The sequence below is a fragment of the Ictidomys tridecemlineatus genome, chromosome 9, assembly GCF_052094955.1.
Source record: "Ictidomys tridecemlineatus isolate mIctTri1 chromosome 9, mIctTri1.hap1, whole genome shotgun sequence".
Lineage (NCBI taxonomy): Eukaryota > Metazoa > Chordata > Mammalia > Rodentia > Sciuridae > Ictidomys > Ictidomys tridecemlineatus.
In genome coordinates this window covers 30,526,736-30,546,030 of record NC_135485.1, presented here as the reverse complement: position 1 = coordinate 30,546,030, position 19,295 = coordinate 30,526,736, and the positions used below count along the sequence as shown (strand labels likewise).

The window sequence follows — 19,295 nt, the reverse complement described above, 5'->3', positions numbered from 1 at the left end:
AAGCTCAGATTTTCTTGGTCACAGCAGGAGGTTATGCATCAGGGGCACTGCATGTGTCAACTACAATGAGAATCCTTTGGGACAACTATGGAATGCACTGTGGCCAGAATGTCAACTAGTATCATGACACCTCTGATGCTCATTAACCAACCATCTGCTCAATGTCTCTGTGTCTCAGTTCCCTTCTCTGTAAGGCAGAGATCCTCTGACCCTTTTAAAGCAATCTGGTTAATGAGCACATACACAAAGGGCCTTAATTTTCAACTATATAGTATTTGGAGCATAATTCAGTTTCCTGGGAGGTCAGCTGCACTGGAATGAGGTCTAGCAGTATTCCACACAGTGCCTGCTACATAGTAGCTGCTCAAAAAATATTTGCTGAATCAATGAAAATGAATACTGATGTCTTTTTGGAAATCTTAAAAAGTTATTCACATATAAGTGTCAGGAGCTGAGCCAGCTTCATTCATTAGGATAAAGCTTTCATAAATTTGCCAATGGGAGTTAAATGTAAACCATTTAGGATAAGGGGGAGGGAAAGAAGCTCAAGAAGGCTGCCTTTAAAATATATTGGAATTTAAAAATTGCCTGTATAGTTGCCCTTTTCAAGGAATTAAATAATACATGTAAGCTTTTGGCCTCAAGTTACATAACTTTTTTAACTGATCTGATGTGAGACTTTTTCACAAATGTGTGAAAACGTACTCAGCCTACCATTCTCCAAGGCCTCTAATGAAATCCCAATCTTATTGACTATTTTTCTACCTTTTGCATCTTTTTACCCTCTCATTTTTTTAGGGTGTGTGTGTGTGTAAGTACACATAACATATGCACCATTTGAGCCATGTTCAAGTGCATAATCCAATGGCATTAAGTACATTACTATTGGCGTGAACCCTCACCCATCTCCAGAGCTTTTTATTGAGTCTAAGGAAAACTGTGTCCATGAACGTTCATTCTGTGCCCCACCCTCCCCCTCCTCCAGGCCTGGCCACTACTCTTCTACTTCCTGTCTATTCATTTGACTACTCTCAATACCTCATCTAAGTGGAGCAGTTGCCCTTTCGCATTTGGCTTGTTTCACTCGGTGTGTCTTCACGGTTCTCCCAGGTTGTAGCATGGGTCAAACTTTCATCTGAGGGTATCTGATAACCCATTCTGTGCATGAGCCACATTCTGCTTATCCAGTCATCCACTGGACATTGGTACAGTATCCACCTTGTAGCTTTGGTGAGTGATGTTGCTGAAACATTGGTGGGCATGTGTGTCGTTAAGTCCCTGCTTTTAATTCTCTTGAGTGTCCACCCAGAAATGGAATTGCTGGATGGTGTGATATTCTGTTCGATTTTTTTGAGGACCCATCCTACTATTTTTCACAGCAGATGCCCTATCTTACATTCCCATCAGCATTGCACAGGGGTTCCAATATCGCCACCTCCTCACCCGCACTTGTTATTTTCTATGTGTTTGTTTCTGTTAGTGTAGGCATCCTAAAGGTGTGATGTGGTGTCTCATTATTCTCACTCATTTTTAACACCATATTTGTAGTTAGTGTACAAGACATGGTTACTTTGTTATTTTTTTAAAATAGTTTTAGTTGTAGATGGGCACAATACCTTTATCTAATTTATTATATGTGGTGCTGAGAATCGAACCCAGTGCCTCACCCATTCTAGGCTAGTGCTCTACTACTGAGCCACAACTCCAGCCCTCACAGTTACTTTGAATATTATGTTAATCAATGTCTGGCAGGAAATTGAATTTATACATTCATGTGTATCTACATATATGTATGCATTCATTCCTCTTCTAGTTCCAAAATTTGTGCAATACCTTCTAAGCATCAACATGACTAAAATAAATAGTTCAATTCATGGCACTGGGAATATATTAGAAAAATGTTTAAAAAGAGAAAGAAACTATAGTCCAAAATAGATGAACATGAAAGTATGTTTGAATGTCCCACACAATTACTAAAACTGGTGTGAAAAGTCATTCCTGAACTTCCTAGTAGCAAAGAGAAAAAGGGAACAGGGTAGAAACATGGTTTGTTCCAAATGATGAAAGCACAGGGAAAAGGCTTTCCTTGGCTTGCAAATGTAAGAATTAAGCAATAACTATTTTGAAAGTTTCAATAATAAGTTTGAAAGTTTCAAAACAGTTTTACTGGCACCAGCAGATTTCAGACTAAAACAAAATTTTCATTTTTGCTTTTTGGGGTTGGAATTGGAAATGACTCCACAGCCTGACCATTATAAGACTGTTTCTGGCTAAAACAGTAGTTTCAAAGTACAGTTAGTGAAACGAAAAGTAAATTTCATGTATCTCAACTGAGCAATGAGATCTAACCCTTTGGACATCAGGCAGTTAATATTTTCTGTAGTATAACAGGTAAAATCTTGAATTGCCTTATACATGTTTATACATGTACCTAGCATTTCCTTCCCAGGTCACATATTATAAATATGTGTGTTTATATAAATAGTCTTTTTAAAAATGTGTGCTTATCTTCCTTTGGGAAAAGATCTTCATCTTCAAATCTGATGATGAAATTCCTGTTTCAACTTGAAACTACGGGAACTAATGTATCATTTCAAATATATGTTAGGAAAAAAGTTTCATAACTGGAACTGTGTCAAGTCCACTTTTAAGCATTTAAGAGCAAAGGAAAAAAAGAATAAAAGCCACATCCAACAGATTTTTAAAAGAACTTAGAAAGTTTGTTTTAAAAATTACTCTAAAATTGAAATAATTGGTCTGGAGTTTTCCAGAAGTTTGGATAAAATATAATAATGGTCCCCCAACCACTCACATACCCACACCCCTCGAGTTCTGAGGATCAAACTCAGGAGCCTGGTAGGTGAGTACTCTACCACTGAGCTACATCACTAGGCATTTTTATTTTGAGATAGGGTCTTGCTAAGACCTTGATTTCTGTCCTTGAACTTGTAATCCTCTTTCCTCAGCCTTCTAAGTAGCTGGGGTTACAGGCGGATGCCACCATGCCCAGCAAATAATGCATTTCTTGATCATTTATAATGTTTTAGACACAGTTCAGAGTGCTTTGTACATATTTACTCATTCCACTGAATTTAATGAGGTTAATCAATAGTATTAGGTAGGGAAACTGAGGCAGGAAGCAGCTAAGTGTCCTTGCTCCAGGTCATACAACCAGGAGTTGGGAGTTATACAACTTGTACATCACATAGTCTGGCTCCAGAGGCCACACACTTACTCACAAACTATACTGCCTCTTGACATCATAGCAGATGAACCAGAGGACAGTTGTGGCCAACTGATAAATATTTTACTTTTTTTTTTTTTTTGTCATTAAGGTTTTGGGGTATTTTCTTAATAATTAAACTCATCTAAATTTTTTATTTGTTTTTTTCCATGCAATATGGGAACTACAGTTTAATAAAGCAGATTCAAGTGATTTTTTTATACATATATCTTTCGTCTTTAATATATATTTATATATAGATAGATCTAACAATTATAAACTATGGTTTATTTTGCAGGAAGCGGGTAAATGAGATTATTTAGTTTTTTGGACTGGGAATTGAACCTAGAGGCACTGAGCCACATCCTCAGCCCTTTTTATTTTTTGAGACCAAGTCTCTCTAAATTGTCCAGGCTGGCCTCAGACTTATGACCCTCTTGCCTCAATCTTCTGAGTCACTGAGATGACAGGTGTGCACTCTTGCACCAGATTACCTCAATTACTCTTGAAAACTTGAAATTTTGTCTCATAAATAATTCATGGTGCTATTTTTTTTTTCAAAAAATGAGTGACACTCCTGATTCTGGGTAAATGATAAACTCTGTGCCACCATTAAAAATGATATTTTTATGAAGAGTAAAACCATGAAAGAATGATTCTAAAGTGGAAAGCAGGAAAAAGTAAATTTATGAGAAGCCAATCTGTATATCACATCATTCCCAAAATTAGAAAAAAGATGAGAAAGTCTATGGCTATCACCTGGTAGACTAGCAATGATTTCTTGTTTGTGGTTAATTTTCAATAAAATTTAAACAATTGGAGACTTTCATTACAAAAGCATTGTGTATAGCTCTGAATATCTTTGGTATAATTTAGAGTCATCCTTGAACATCTTTGGTATAATTTTGAGTCATCCTTGAAAGCTCTATACCATAGGGGTAAAGGTGGACAGAATTCAGACCAGCACTATCAGCTGTGGCTAACTTAATTAAAAATGATAAAATTTAAAATTCAGGGACACAGCCACATCAATATTTATAGCAGCACAATTCACAATAGCTAAACTGTGGAACCAACCTAGATGCCCTTCAATAGAAGAATGGATTTTTTAAAATGTGGCATTTATACACGATGGAAAATTACTCAACAATAAAAGAGAGTAAAATCATGGCATTTGCAGGTAAATGGATGGAGTTAGAGAAGATAATGCTAAGTGAAGTTAGCCAATCCCAAAAAAACAAATGTCAAATGTTTTCTTTGATGTAAGGAGGCTGATTCATAGTGGAATAGGGAGAAGGGAGCATGGGAGGAATAGATGAACTCTAGATAGAGCAGAGGGGTTGGAGGGGAAAGGAAGGGGCATGGGGTAATTAATGATAGTGGAATGTGATGATCATTATTATCCAAAGTACAGGTATAAAGACACGAATTGGTGTGAATATGGTTTGTATACAACCAGAGATATGAAAAAATTGTGCTCTATATGTGTAATAAGAATTGTAATGCATTCCGCTATCATATATAAATGAAAAATAAATAAAATTTAAAATTCATTCTATTAGCCTCACTAGCCCCATGTCAAGTGTTCAGTAGTCACATGTGATATTGACAGCTTTACCATTATCACAGAAAATTATTGCACAGCACAGTTCTGAAGAAAGAACACAGAATCTGGAGCCAGAATCTTAGAATCAAGTCTTCCTCCAGGCTGGCACTTTCTGTGTGAAATGGGGCAGTTTACTTAACCTCTCTGAGTGTCTTTCTCCAGGGGCAAATTGATACTGGTATCATTTACCATGTACAGAGGTTAAGAAAAGACAAAAGTAAGAGAATGCAGGTGACAGTTCTTGTGTTCTACCAGGAAGATATTGCTTCATAAGTCCCCCAACTTGAAGTTAGCCAGCTCTTTTGTGGATTGATTCCAAATCCATAAACAGTTCATACCAAGAATTTTGTGTGAAGGACAGCATAAACTGACTTAATACCGTTCCTAAGCCAGGTCCATGGCAATGTGGGCATTCCATTCCTTCCTATTCTAAAGCTTCAGCACACAACTATGTATCTTACTTATTACACCTGTTCAAAGTTTTCTTTAATAATTGCATTGCCTTGCCAGACATGGTGTAGTGCAAACCTGAAATCCCTGCAACTTGGGAGGCTGCAACTTAGGAGGATTGAAAGTTCCAGGTCAGCCTCAGAAACTTAGCAAGACCTTGTCTCAAAATAAATAAATAAATACATAAAAACAGATTGGCATGTAATTAGGTGGTAAAGCATTCCCTGACCAGTACCCACCCCTGGAGCCAAACAAAAAAATGAAGAAGATGGTGGATAGGCAGGGAATGTAGCTCAGTGGTGGAGCATTGACCTAGCATGTGTGAGGCCCTGGGTTTGATCCCCCAAATAAATAAACTAAAATATATACATACCTACATACATAAATTTACTGCATTTCTCTATTCCACACCTACAATATCTTAAAAAAAAAAACTGCCTAAGAAAGAAAATAAAAGGACTGCATTTGCAAAATAAAGAAATAGAATGTGTGCTTTAGTTGAATCATCTGAGTTGACAGTGCAGGAATTAATCCAAAGATGTTGCCATTTACTGCAAAAGCTAAGGTTTTCACCAACAGTGGCAGTAGGTTCTCTAAGTTTCAAAGCTGTTGGAGGACTGATAAAACGGAAGTACTTGCTCATTCTGGTCCCCCCCCCCTTCTGAGTCACTTTGGGTTTTTCCTGCTCAACTTGACTATTTCAGACTATTTTAAGGCTGCTGCATTTCTACAACAGCCTCCATCTTATTTCTCATTTAACCACCCCATGGCCTAAAAATTCCTAAGCATGCATCTTGTGAGCCTGGAAAGAGGCCAAGGAGCCAAATTGGGGCTGAAGTCGGTGCAGGTTTCCCACTCACGCCACCTTTTGCTTCTCCAGGTTTCCAGCTGTGGATGCCTTTGACATTATGACCGCAGAGGATTCCACCGCAGCCATGAGCAGCGACCCAGCTGCAGCATCCTCGGCGAAGGTACCCGAGGGCGTGGCGGGCGCGCCCAACGAGGCCTCGCTGCTGGCGCTTATGGAACGCACCGGCTACAGCATGGTGCAGGAGAACGGGCAGCGCAAGTACGGCGGCCCGCCCCCCGGCTGGGAGGGCCCGCACCCGCAGCGAGGCTGCGAAGTCTTCGTGGGCAAGATCCCTCGCGACGTGTATGAGGACGAGCTGGTGCCCGTGTTCGAGACAGTGGGCCGCATCTACGAGCTGCGCCTCATGATGGACTTCGACGGCAAGAACCGTGGCTACGCCTTCGTCATGTACTGCCACAAGCACGAGGCCAAGCGCGCGGTGCGCGAGCTCAACAACTACGAGATCCGCCCGGGCCGCCTGCTGGGCGTGTGCTGCAGCGTGGACAACTGCCGCCTCTTCATCGGTGGCATCCCCAAGATGAAGAAGCGCGAGGAGATCCTGGAGGAGATCGCCAAGGTCACCGAGGGCGTGCTCGATGTGATCGTCTACGCCAGCGCGGCGGACAAGATGAAGAACCGCGGCTTCGCCTTCGTGGAGTACGAGAGCCACCGCGCCGCGGCCATGGCGCGCCGCAAGCTCATGCCCGGCCGCATCCAGCTGTGGGGCCACCAGATCGCCGTGGACTGGGCGGAGCCTGAGATCGACGTGGACGAGGACGTGATGGAAACCGTGAAGATCCTCTACGTGCGCAACCTCATGATCGAGACCACCGAGGACACCATCAAGAAGAGCTTTGGCCAGTTCAACCCCGGCTGCGTGGAGCGCGTCAAGAAGATCCGCGACTACGCCTTCGTGCACTTCACCAGCCGCGAGGACGCAGTGCACGCCATGAACAACCTCAACGGCACCGAGCTGGAGGGCTCGTGCCTGGAGGTCACGCTGGCCAAGCCGGTGGACAAGGAGCAGTACTCCCGCTACCAGAAGGCAGCCAAGGGCGGAGGCGCGGCGGAGGCGGCAGCTCAACAGCCCAGCTACGTGTATCCCTGCGACCCCTACACACTGGCCTACTACGGCTACCCCTACAATGCTCTCATCGGGCCCAACCGGGACTACTTCGTGAAAGGTTAGTGGGACTCTTCTCCGCGGCGGGTCCCCCTGGCGCCCCGCTACTAGGCAGCCTATACTTTACTGAGCTGATTGACCATGAGCCCCGCTCTTTTGGCTTTGGGTTTGGGTTCTGAGTTCTGTTTGCTGATTCTACAGACTGATTTCTGAGCACTGAATGAAATACAGACCCTTCTCTGGGGAGCAGTCCAATCAAGGGACTACAGTCTCTCTTGTAAGGGCCTGCACAATTTGGTAGGCCTGCCTATCTCTTGGAACCTAGGTCAAAACCTGCTTCTGAAATTAAATGTTTAAGTTGGGGCAGTGTTTTGTTGTTGCTGTTTGTAATCATTGGTTAGGACATAATGAAACCCGGCATGACACTGGAAAACAGATAACCCCAGTTCTAGGTCCTGTTCTCCAATTATCTGGATCTGTAACTAGTCGGTCACCTTAATGTCCCTGGCCTGTTTTCTCAGTCATAAAATGAGGCAGGTGGACTAGCAGATCCCTTTTCAGGACTGAACTTTTTTACACTCTATAAATGTTTCTTTACTGAAGTTGTAGTTACAATTCTAGGACTCACTTTGCTGGTTAATCTCCTGCATTGAGTGGGCAGACTTAGGATGCACATCTAAGTGGAAACAGAATGTTTGGAGCCTCTTGACCAGCCCATCCAAGTCCAAAAGTGCAGCCACCTGCCATGTAGACCTAGGACAAATTAAATGCCAAGAATCGTGGGCCAAGGTCTTCCTCCTGTGCTGTCACGGTTGCTTGCTCATCATTTTTTGTGTTGTTATTATAAGCAGGCAGCATAAGAGGCCGAGGGCGAGGTGCAGCTGGCAACAGAGCCCCCGGACCCAGGGGTTCCTACCTCGGGGGATATTCTGCTGGCCGCGGTATATATAGCCGATATCATGAAGGGAAAGGAAAGCAGCAAGAAAAAGCATATGAACTTGTGCCGAATTTGGAAATCTCTGCTGTCAATCCAGTTGCCATTAAACCTGGTACAGGTCAGTATAAAGCAGAGCAAGAATGCATCCATTCTACCTAAACCCCAACCTTGTCTTTGAAGTGAATCCAAGCCCTCTGGGCTCTTCTGGTTACCCCTAGGTGGATTCATCTTACCATGGTCAGCCAGAGACTAGGCAAAAAGAAGGTGGCCTCCTAGACCTTCTTATCTGGAACTTATGGGATGATCTAGCTCCAGGTCTAGCTCCAACCATGTTCAAATCAAACTGTCAAGTAGGAACTTTTTCTAGTGGGTATCACCAATTGTTGGGCTTTTTCTCAACCTGCGGCCAAGAAGGCAGAGTTAAGCCAGATAGTAGTGCATGCCTGTGATCCCAGCTGAGGCAGCTGAGGCAGGAGGATCACGAGTTCAAAGCCAGCTTCAGCAACTTAGCAAGACCCTGTCTCTAAATGAAGCCTGGGGATGAGGCTCAGTGTTGAGTGCCTCTGTTAATCCCCAATAACACTACACACACACAAACACACACACAAAAGGCAGAGTTAAGGTTAAAGAGAGGGAAGATATAAGAGAGGAAGAATATGAGACTCTCTGTATCTTCCAATAGCCAAAATATGTCTTTTTCTTTCTCGGGTCTATTTCTGCTCTGACCATCAGGCGGTTTTTTATTTGTTTATTTTTGCTTTTTTTTTTCCCCCCAGTGCTGGGATGGAACCCAGAGTGTCATCCATATAGGCAAGGGCCCTACCACTGAGCTATATCCCCTGTCCTACCCTAACTGTCTGAAGCCTGGAGGTGTAGCTTATTATCAGTTCTGGGTGTTAAAGGGTAGAAATCTCCCTTCAAGAGGAAGTAGCACCATTTGTCCCTCTTAATGGTCTGAGCAAACATGAAGACTTGGGGACAAGGCAGTCGTCAGAGTTTTTGTGATTGCTGATTCCCTGTATTATAATTCCCAGCACTCGCGTCCTCTTCCTGCTGGATCAGTAGATTTAGAGTAGGGATGCTCAAGTCAGTCCAGCTAGGGATCTTGAACTGTGCTCCAATCCCCAAGAACCTGTTTGCCAACATTGTTGCTACCCTTGGTCACCTAACCTGAGGCAGGGTTTCTGATGCTAACCTGCAAGAAATTTTAACTCCATTCAGTGAGCCCTGCATAAACTTGCTCTCAGCACGTACCTCATAAGCATCTAAAAACATGGAAACTTGAGTTGTTGAATAACTGGAGCAATATTCCTACGACCTCTTCCTGGCCTGAAGAGCATTTGAAGTTCAGCTACTCTGATTTTCCTGGACAAAATTGGGTCTAGGAATCTGTGTTTGAGACATAGAGTGGCATTGGCTTCACAGGGCTAAAAAGCATGTTTATAACGGAGCCTCCATTTGAAGGAAAGTGTTGATTTTTTTTTTTTTTTTTTTTTTTTTTTTTTTTGCCTGTGAAATAGTTCCTCCATCTCTGCAGTTAAGTGACTGGCACTAGATTTCCTTATAAATATCATTGGTCCTATGAGCAATGTAAAACGGATTCCCTAGCTTTCTGTAACTCCAAAACATCTGGATAAAGGAGTTCTACTTATTGGGAAAGGGTCTTTTCCTCTTGGCAAGTTACAGTAGCTTAAGGTTTAACTAGAGAAAATAACCGTTGAACAGTCTTTAGCCATGTATCACCCCAGGTAGATTCCTGCAGGCTGGTAGCCAGAACCATGTAGAGTTTACTTGGTACAATCCCAACAGGCTTAAAATTGATAACCCTCTGGGTCCCATCCCCTTGGCCTCGATTTCTGATCACCCAGAAAATTTGAACTAGGAGAGACACCAGGGCAGTGGTGTCTGGGCACAAGACCAGTGGAAGATATGGTTGGAAAGGCAGGTAAAATATTTGGTTAAGGTTTTAGATATTTTTTATTGAATGACTGTACCATTGTTCCACTTACGGTCATTTGCCTCTTTACTTTTGATCAAGTCAATCTTCATTAGAATAAATGGACCTACCTATAGTTGAAGAAGAAACATAAATGAAAGGGTTCTTTGTGTATCCATTTCATATTTTTCCATATCCTTTCAACACACACAGCATACACACGCACACATTTCCCCCAAATCAATGCTGAAATCATTTCCTTGGGAACTTTTCTTATTGTGTGCTGACATTCAATCACTACTATCTGTTTGATTCTCTGCTTAAAATCACTCCTTTGGATGCTGTTCAGAAAGTATTTGAATTGGCAGGTCCCTGAAAGACGAGTCACTCTTCCTGCTTTACTGCTAGAAAAATTAGAGAATTTTACATCTTTTATTAGTCTCCCCCATCCTTGCTCTGTAACACTGACATCCGAAATACAGGGCAGGGAGAATGTGCGCAGATCTCTGAAGTGTCAAAATGAAACCTCACCAGCACTTGCTTTTTAAAAAGCGGTGAAAGTGAAGAAGGCCCTGGGTCTGGTGACGGAAGAGGTGAGTGAGAACTGACAGGCAGGCGCAGTGCTCACGCTTGCTGGGCCTCCCACCTTTGATTTCACTTTTTGTCCTGAGCCCATTCTTCAGGGTCTCAGGCCCTTTCCTGCTTGATGGGACATCAAGAGAAAGATTCAGAGGGCACTTTCCGTAGACAAGGGGAAAATGTTGGTGCACACCCCTAACTCTAGCCTCCCCTTCCACGTCGGGAGACACCATCCCGTGTGGTTCCAAGACAAGCAGAAGTTCTCTGCTGCCTCCCGTCCCTTCTTGCTGGGCAGCACCTTGTTTTTTTCAAAAATACCATTGAGCACATGGTAGATCCTCCTCAGTGACTGAAAGTGACGGACCTGTTTTGCCTTCTTGCTTCTCTTGCAGTGGCCATCCCTGCCATCGGGGCCCAATATTCCATGTTTCAGGCAGCCCCAGCCCCTAAAATGATTGAAGATGGCAAGATCCACACAATGGAGCACATGATCAGCCCCATCGCTGTGCAGCCAGACCCAGCCAGTGCCGCCGCTGCTGCTGCTGCTGCTGCTGCTGCTGCAGCCGCTGCTGTCATTCCTGCAGTATCAACGCCGCCACCTTTCCAGGTAGAGCTCCCCTTGGGTCATTGTCATTTGTATGTGGATCCTCTCCTTGCTGTGGCATCATCTTAGCATTCGGCACTTGAATTTACTTGGAGCCTAGCTCTCTGTTAGAGCTATGGCATTGGGTGATTTTTTTTTTTTTATTAAGAATTGCACACTCTCTGAGTGTGTCCTTGTTATTAAAGATAGGGAGTAGTAATACGAAGTATGAGGTGTGGTTTTTCAGGGTCATACTTTTGTACAGCACCAAAGCATGTTCAGTTCATGCTGTGAAGGAGGTGATGCCGGGAGTCCAGGGAGATGGAGCCTGTGTTCTTATTCTGATTTGAAGCTCATGAAAGATTTTTTGTAAATGTTTACCCTGTATACATAAAATATGTTTTATGTATTTGTGTGTGCACACATATGCGTAAAAAGCACAAGAATTTCTGTGTAGATAAAAGTCTATAAAACTTTACAAAAATTTGCCCTCACTCCTCTTCTCTGGCCACAGTTCACACTATTCCCCTGTCTTCCCAAACTCATGTTACCATTTGGGCCTCCTTCCCCTCCTTTGCTCACCATGTTCTCCATTTCTTGGTTGCGCCTCTTCTGCAGAGCCTCCCTCTCATCTCTCCTGGAGAAGTCCTCCCTCCCATACTTGTCATTACCACAGTATTACTTGACACCTAGCTGCCACTGTGCTCTGTCTTTGAAAGAGACTCCCCCAGGCCAAAAGCTACGTTTTAGGCTTCTTTATATCTTCAATGCACAGCACAGAGAGACATCAACCCTACCAAAAAGTCTTGTTAGAGCTCTTCTCTGTGAAGCATTCAATCATGAGCACCTTACTACGAATGAGAAATGCCCGCGCCCAGTGTCTAATTGAACAAGAACTACCCAAGGCACGTATTGAGAAACTGATCACCAGACTCAAAGCCATTTCCATTGGGCTGGACTGGGGTTCTAGAATGGGTCATTTTGTACAAGTACCTCAGTGGTTCTGAAATAGCCATCCCAGGAGGATGCTCTTTCCCTGCTTTTGCCTACTGGGAACCCATTCTTGGCTGCATTACTCAGAAAAGGTTGAACCAATTGGAGTTTGTCATTGTGTCATTAAGAATTCTTGGACTGGGGTTGTGGCTCCGTGGTAGAGCGCTTGCCTAGCATGCCTGAGGCACTGGGTTCAATTTTCAGCACCACATCTAAATAAGTAAATAAAATAAAGGTCCATCAACAACTAATAAAAATACAAAAACAAACCAAAAAAAAAAAAGAATTCTTTAAGTCAGGATCCCTTGGGGGCTGAGGTGATGGGGAGAAGGAAGGAAGAGACTCACACTGTACCATGACAGTTTAGTTATCACTTGAGGAATGATTGCAAATATCCATAACTTGAAAGTAATACTGCAATTAAGGTAATTTATTTTAATACCTATTTTTACTTCTAATTGGTACATAATAATTGTACATATTTAGGGGTACAGTGTATTAAGATCTGATCAGGGTAACTGGCATATCCATCACCTCAAATATTTGTCATTTCTTTGTGTTGGGAGCATTCAGAATCCTCTCTACAAGCTCATTAGAGATATACAATTAACTGATGTTAACATAGTTACCCTACTGTGCAATAAAACATCAGAAGTTATTCTTTCTAGCCAACTGCATTGAGTAATAATTATTAATTCTTCTCTACTACAAAACTCATGCAGTCAGAGTACAACTGTTGTCAGTTGATTGCTGTGGACATTTGTTCCTCCTCAGTACTTTGTGCAGAACGCCCAGAGCTACTGACTTTTTAACCTGCAGTGCCTTTGTACTCTTTAAGTCTGAACACCCTGTCCTTGTCCTTTAACCTGGATTCTCTAATAGGTTCAGCCCTCTGCTTCTTTTGAATTTCCTGCTGAATCATGGCAGAGAAAGGAGTTTCGGTGGTGATGGTGGTGGTGGTGGTGGTGAGGATTGAAGCCCAAGGTGCTTTACACTGAGCCACATCCCCAGCCCTTTTTATTTTTTTTTTTTTTTTTTTTTTTGAGACAAGGTCTTGCTAGGCCACTGAATTACTCAGGGTCTTGTTAAGTTGCTGAGGCTGCCCTTGAACTTGCAATCCTCCTGCCTCAGCCTCCAGAGTCACTGGGATTACAGGTATGCACCACCATACCTGGCAGAAGGAACATTTTTAAGTACCACTGATGGTTGAAAAGAATCCTCTCTAAGCCACACTGGAAACTGATCTCCCAGCGTGGCTTCCAGAACCTACCTGAGGTACACCTTCCATCCTCCTCCCCTGCCTTGCAGGTGCTCAGGGATCCAATTCAGCCTTTTTATATCTAAAAGTTCATGTGGCCTTTGCAAGCAGTGAAGAAATATTTGCCAGCATAGATTGGCTTTTTCAAATTGCCTCCTCACAGTGTTTCAATTCTCAACAAGAAATCTGAAATATAGGTGGAGCAGAGGTAACCATTCCTCCTGGAGGGAAACCCAGTCTTTTCCCTGCCCACCTGCCACCTTCCCACCTACCTCTTCTCTCCTCGACACCTGTCACTTTTTGAAGGTCTCAGACCTAGTACATATAACCAGGCCGGGAACACGTGCCCCCTCGTTTGCTAGAGGATGTAAGTCCCACCTGCACATGTTACTTGTGACAAAGGCATATTACCAACACTGATGTCAAAGGATTCTTAGCCAAGCACAGGGAATGGGGTGAGAACAAAGCAAATTGCATGCAATAAAGGGGGGGATGACCTTGGTGATTTAGGTATAAAGCTGTTAATAATATATTTATAAGCCTCAGTGCTCACAAAAAATCTGGGATAGCAGGAGGAAGTGAAATTCACAGGCCAGTCCCGGTCTCATTTAATCCACGGTTTCAGTTTCCTCAGTTGAATCAGAAGTAGTTTTTAAAGGTGTTCAATGGTATCTTTCTCCCGCTGCCACTCCCACATTTTTCTCTCTTCCTTCTGTTCCATTAAGCTGTATTAGTCAACGCAGTTGTCCTTCACTGGCTCTCTGCAAGACGCTTCTCATCTGTTCTTCCTTTGCAGGGAAGAAAAATCAAGGCTGGGGAGGTGACTGAATCACCTAAGCCATATGACTGGCAAGGCGCCAAATTTGGGCAAGCAGATCAGATTTATCTTTGTCCTTGCATTACAGAAAAATACTGTCCATGAAAGGGACGTCACCGGGAGTGAGAAAAGAGGCCAGGGGTTTAGCAACCTGCTCTTGATTTCAGGTTGGCCGAGGAGAGTTTGAGCCTTGATATTTCTCACGGTCTTAAGGAGGATTTGTCGACTCCACTCTCTGGGCACAGAGATGATTTTATCAGAAAGGACAGACAGACAGCATGAGCCTTCCAGCGCTCTGGTCACTACTGTCAAGTGCTGCAGACCCTTCCCTCCCCCTGCCGGTCATCCCATTGGTGCTGCCCTCTATAGAGATATCCCCTGCTGGGGCGCCCACCTAGGCCACTTCCCGTAGATGGCAAGGTTTTCAAAAACTACCAGGTCACAGTACATTTTGTTTCAGGCCTGAAATAGAACTACAACCCAAGGACCTGAAGGAAAACATCTTTTGGCAAAACAAACCAAAAAAAGCCCATTCTACCCGTGGTTCTGCCAGCCCATGTCTTCTCCCAGAAATCATATGGATATAGGTTCATACACAGAGGTGATTAAAGATGTCCTAGCCCCATACTTGGATTTTACTGACTCTCAACTTCAGTCATTTGGTGGGCAGAAAGAATGACCTTTAAACTGGTTTGCACCACTAAAGCAGGAAGCCGGGAGCTCTGACAGGACACAATTCTGTTGAGATCCAAGTGGGCAGGATCGTGTCTTGAGTTTGACTGCATGACCACTAACTGGGTCCCCAGACCATAGTAGGTGTTCAGTAAAGTTCAGGGAATGTTCATATATGGAAATTTAGATATCCAAGCATGACCTGCCACCAGGAAGCCAAGTCATTTGCAGATATGTGCATAACTTGGTGTTGGGGGGACAGAGCATATCTGAGAGATGTCCTTCCTTCCCTGCCGTCTCCTTCCTTAGCGCATTTGTTATTAAAGCCTATATCCACACATTTTGGAAAGCGTTGCTGTGACCTAATCTTCCAGTTTCAACACTCTCCTGGTTGTAAGGGGTAGCTAATGGGACTCTCGCCGTACACTGCATAGTGTCATAGGAGGCCAGATTATATTGGGTCCGACATTTCATTGCTTAAAAGCCGTGTCGCTATATGCAAGTCACTCAACACATCTGGACCTCTCTGCGTCATCAAGTACCCACCTTGACTGGCCATTGTGATGATTCAATAATGTCAGTCAAACAAGGAACGCAGAGTGGTGCCTGGCAGTGGTAATCACTGTTGTCGTTCATTATTATGATTATATGTTATTTGACAGAGTTGAAAAAAGCATTCCTAAGTTAGAAGTTCCCTTGAATATAATTATTGGTCTGATTCGTAGACGTGTTAGAGAAATAACTAATTTTTTTTATAAGAATTCAGTAAGAACTAACTTTTAAAGTCTAATTTTCCATTTAGATGTAGTGAGGCGTAAGGAGACCAGACAAGCCTTGAGTTCAGGATTTTCTGTGGAACATAAGATGCCCCAATCCCTTTTTCCACAAAGCCGCTTTTAGAACTAGCTCCACAGCAAAGTTTTTGGAAAACACCTCACAGGACCTGAATCTTCCCCTCCTAATCCTGTTTGTTCTGAAAACACGGTGTCTTACACTCTGAGCAGGGGCTTGTACAGAGCTATCCACGCTGAGGCAGCTTGAGCTTCCTCACTTCTCATTTGGAAACTGCTCTTTGTCCTTCAAAACACAGTTTAAGCGTCCCCAAATTCTGAGATGCTTTCTCCAACTCTTTTAATTAGCAGAAAATCCTCTACGTGGAGGGGTACGCATAGTGGTGTCCTATCTCAGGTGGGACATGATAGGAGCCATCAATCACATTGGCTGGAAAGTACATAGTCACAAAATTTTAAGGTCATAGCTTAAAAATCTGTCCCTTTGAAGACCATTTCCATTAAGTTGGGAAAGTCTCCTCTCTGTGTCCCCACAAATAAGTGTGAGTGAAGGCAGCTGGCAGGTATTTTTAGGGGCCACATTTCAAGGAAAATACTTATTTTTTAATCATTATGTGGAAGGAAGATTTTCCAACTCTCTTTCCAGCTCACTCTGGGGCATGGACAGGGTGGATTGATGGATAGAAGATTCCAGAGTATTCCAACTTCCCCTCAGCCTTCCTGGTCTCACTTTTACCAGGGGTGGCATCCTGGAATTTGGATGAATGAAGGTGCTTAAGGAAGTCACTTCCCCTAGCTCTTTAATGGCTTTTACCCCAGTCCCTGTTGCTTGTTTACCCGCCTGGCTCCCCGTCCTGAGGTCCTGAGAGTGGAATCCCTTGCCTTCATCCATCTTGGCAGATTCTTCCATCCCTGGGAGGAGATGCTCATGGAATGAACAGGTGGTGGTAACTGTTGTGAGTGTGAACTGTGGTGATTTGGAGTGAGCAGGCTCAGGAAGGCTTCTTCTTGTCTCCCCTCAGGGCCGCCCCATCACCCCCGTGTACACGGTGGCTCCCAACGTTCCGAGAATCCCCACTGCCGGCATCTACGGGGCCAGTTACGTTCCATTTGCTGCACCGGCCACGGCCACCATCGCCACACTACAGAAGAACGCTGCCGCCGCCGCCGCCATGTACGGAGGGTACGCTGCTGGCTACATACCTCAGGCCTTCCCGGCTGCTGCTATTCAGGTCCCCATTCACGACGTCTACCAGACCTACTGAGGCCAGTGACAGGCGCAATGGCCAGCCACAGAGATCGCTGCAGGGACACTGCACAATTTATGAAGAAAGGACCATGTTGGATTCGCACACGTGTGAACCGTGACCGTGAAGAATGTTATCGAATATCAAATGTCACCTGAAATATTTTATACACATGAAGTTTTCACTAGTTTTTTTTAAGACTGTCCTCAACGGAGCAGGCCTGTGTTCATACATTTCTCAGAGACTCGCAGGGGCCCGTGCCTTAATACATACCATCTTTTAAAAAAAAAAACTTGTCCGCCGAATGACATTTGTATAGAGGTTTTGTGTCGTTCTGTTTTTTAAGGATCTATTTTCAGTATGAAGGTTATTTTCTTAACTTCTGCACTCCGGAGAGTTCTATTTTGTGGTACCTTCCATAGTAAACCAGCTGGCTGTTTAAAAAGCACCCTCGAGCAGCTGGAGGACTGTTTTGAAAAAAAAAATATATTCACTATTTAAAGATGCAAACAATCGTGCTTTAAAATACTACACCAAGCATTATTTTAAAGGGGATACTGGAAAGTGCAATTTTAATATGAGTCAAACCTCTGCTGTATTTCCGCTGGCATTAAGGGTTGACGGTGTTACCGTGTGTTACCATGATGCTTCTGTTTTTGAAAAGAAATGGGAACACTCAATCTCTCCTCAGGCCAACATGGAAATGACTCGTCACACTCTTGAGTCCAAACACTGGAAAGCTGTACCTGTCACCATTACCTTGGGTTGGTTCTCCATGTGCCTTGATTGTTAAACGTGCCCCTCCCATCCCGCCTCACCCCAGTCCCCATCCCTAGTCCAGCTTCAAAGTTTGGCAATTCTAGGAAGCATGAAGAACTCTATAGAGAAAACAACTGTGGCTTTTGTACTTCTCCCTGGGTTTTTAATGGGCTTCTTTGTTTTGTTGTACTGTTTTGTTTTGTTTTGTTGTTTGGTTGGGGAGGTATTATCTTCTACATGTGCTCTTTTCAGTAGCAGAGTACGTGTAAGCACCGGGTTTTAATATTATGTTTGCATAAGACATCTTCGCATAGCTATTTAATTGTCCAGGATAAAACTTTAATTCCCTTTCTGATGTTTTAATTTTATTCCTTTTTGAAGTATGGGTTTTTAGAGACAAAGAATGTATGTTGTTGTGGACAAGATCCCAAAGATTCTTGTCAGCAGAAAGTTAAGCCTCTGGCTGCCTTATCATGTTTCATGCAAAATGCTGTAGTCACCGACGGTGTTGGGAACGTTATGCTTGTAGAAAAGGGCTTTTCCTCCTTAGCTGTGCACTCAGTGGCTGAGCTGAAGTGCGGCCTGCACATCCAGGAGGAGAGACCTGAAGGAGTTTTATAAAAGTTTGTAAATATCTTCTCATGCTGACTTTTTAGTCTTTTTATGTTGCTGAAGTTCACGGTATAGAGTTTAATGCCAAGTGAAACCATTTTATTTCAATGTTATTAAAAAGATTTGCTTTATTAGGAAGTAAATATATTGTTGCAGTGTTTTGTGCCTGTTTAAGGGCTTTTGTTTAGCAAAGTGAATGTAAAATACAGTAAAATGTTAAGATTGTCATCTCTTCTATGAACTACATCAACTTGGAATTTTGAAAAGGCTCTATCCAGGAAGTTCGGTGTGCAATAAGGTAGCAGATCCACAGTGGTGTTTTATGTCATGTTAGAGATTCATCAAATCATTCCATTCACTGTATTTCTGTTGATGGCTGAATTCTTATTTGTGGATTAATAATAGGATCATGCCCTTAGCAAATACTTTTAGTTGTTTTTTTTTTTTTAATAAAGAGACTCCCAAATGCCTTCCCCCACCCATCTTGATGGGATGAGTTTTTATATATATAAGGAATATTTATTTAACTATTCTATAAAATTATTGAGTGCCTGCTAAGGCCTTTAAACATTCCTGACATTCCTTTCCATCATTCTTAAATGACATAAAGTGATAGTGCAATGTTCCTGATGAGGTACCCAGCAAGCTTCATCCAAACTCAGAATCTGTTGGAATGACTAATCCAACAAAATGCAATTTGGATCAGATCTTCATCCCTTGACTGTGTGAAAGAAGTACTCTCCTTCTGGTGAAGGATTGTCACAGAGGGTCACTGGATGAAACTCTGACCCAGTGCTCTTACTGTATTTTACATGTGCCTGTAAATTATTTGCAAAAAAGAAAAAGTTTTTTAACGGTA

The 19,295-nt window shown here is 43.1% G+C and overlaps 1 protein-coding gene across 10 annotated transcripts in view; it reads left to right on the top strand.

Annotated features, from left to right (window-relative positions):
* Rbm47 (RNA binding motif protein 47) overlaps positions 1 to 18,914 on the top strand; it is a 161,806-nt gene extending 142,892 nt beyond the window's left edge. For 8 of the 10 annotated variants that reach the window (XM_040292522.2, XM_078021219.1, XM_021722745.3 and 5 more), the window contains 4 exons: positions 6,160 to 7,313; positions 8,101 to 8,307; positions 11,097 to 11,311; positions 16,841 to 18,914. In XM_040292522.2, the coding sequence (XP_040148456.2) occupies positions 6,188 to 7,313; positions 8,101 to 8,307; positions 11,097 to 11,311; positions 16,841 to 17,083 (1,791 nt within the window). In that variant the 5' untranslated portion in view covers positions 6,160 to 6,187 and the 3' untranslated portion in view covers positions 17,084 to 18,914. The remainder of the gene's footprint in view (positions 1 to 6,159; positions 7,314 to 8,100; positions 8,308 to 11,096; positions 11,312 to 16,840) is intronic. The other 2 variants (XM_078021221.1, XM_078021222.1) reach the window with 2 other exon arrangements.
* The last annotated feature ends 381 nt before the right edge of the window (positions 18,915 to 19,295 follow it).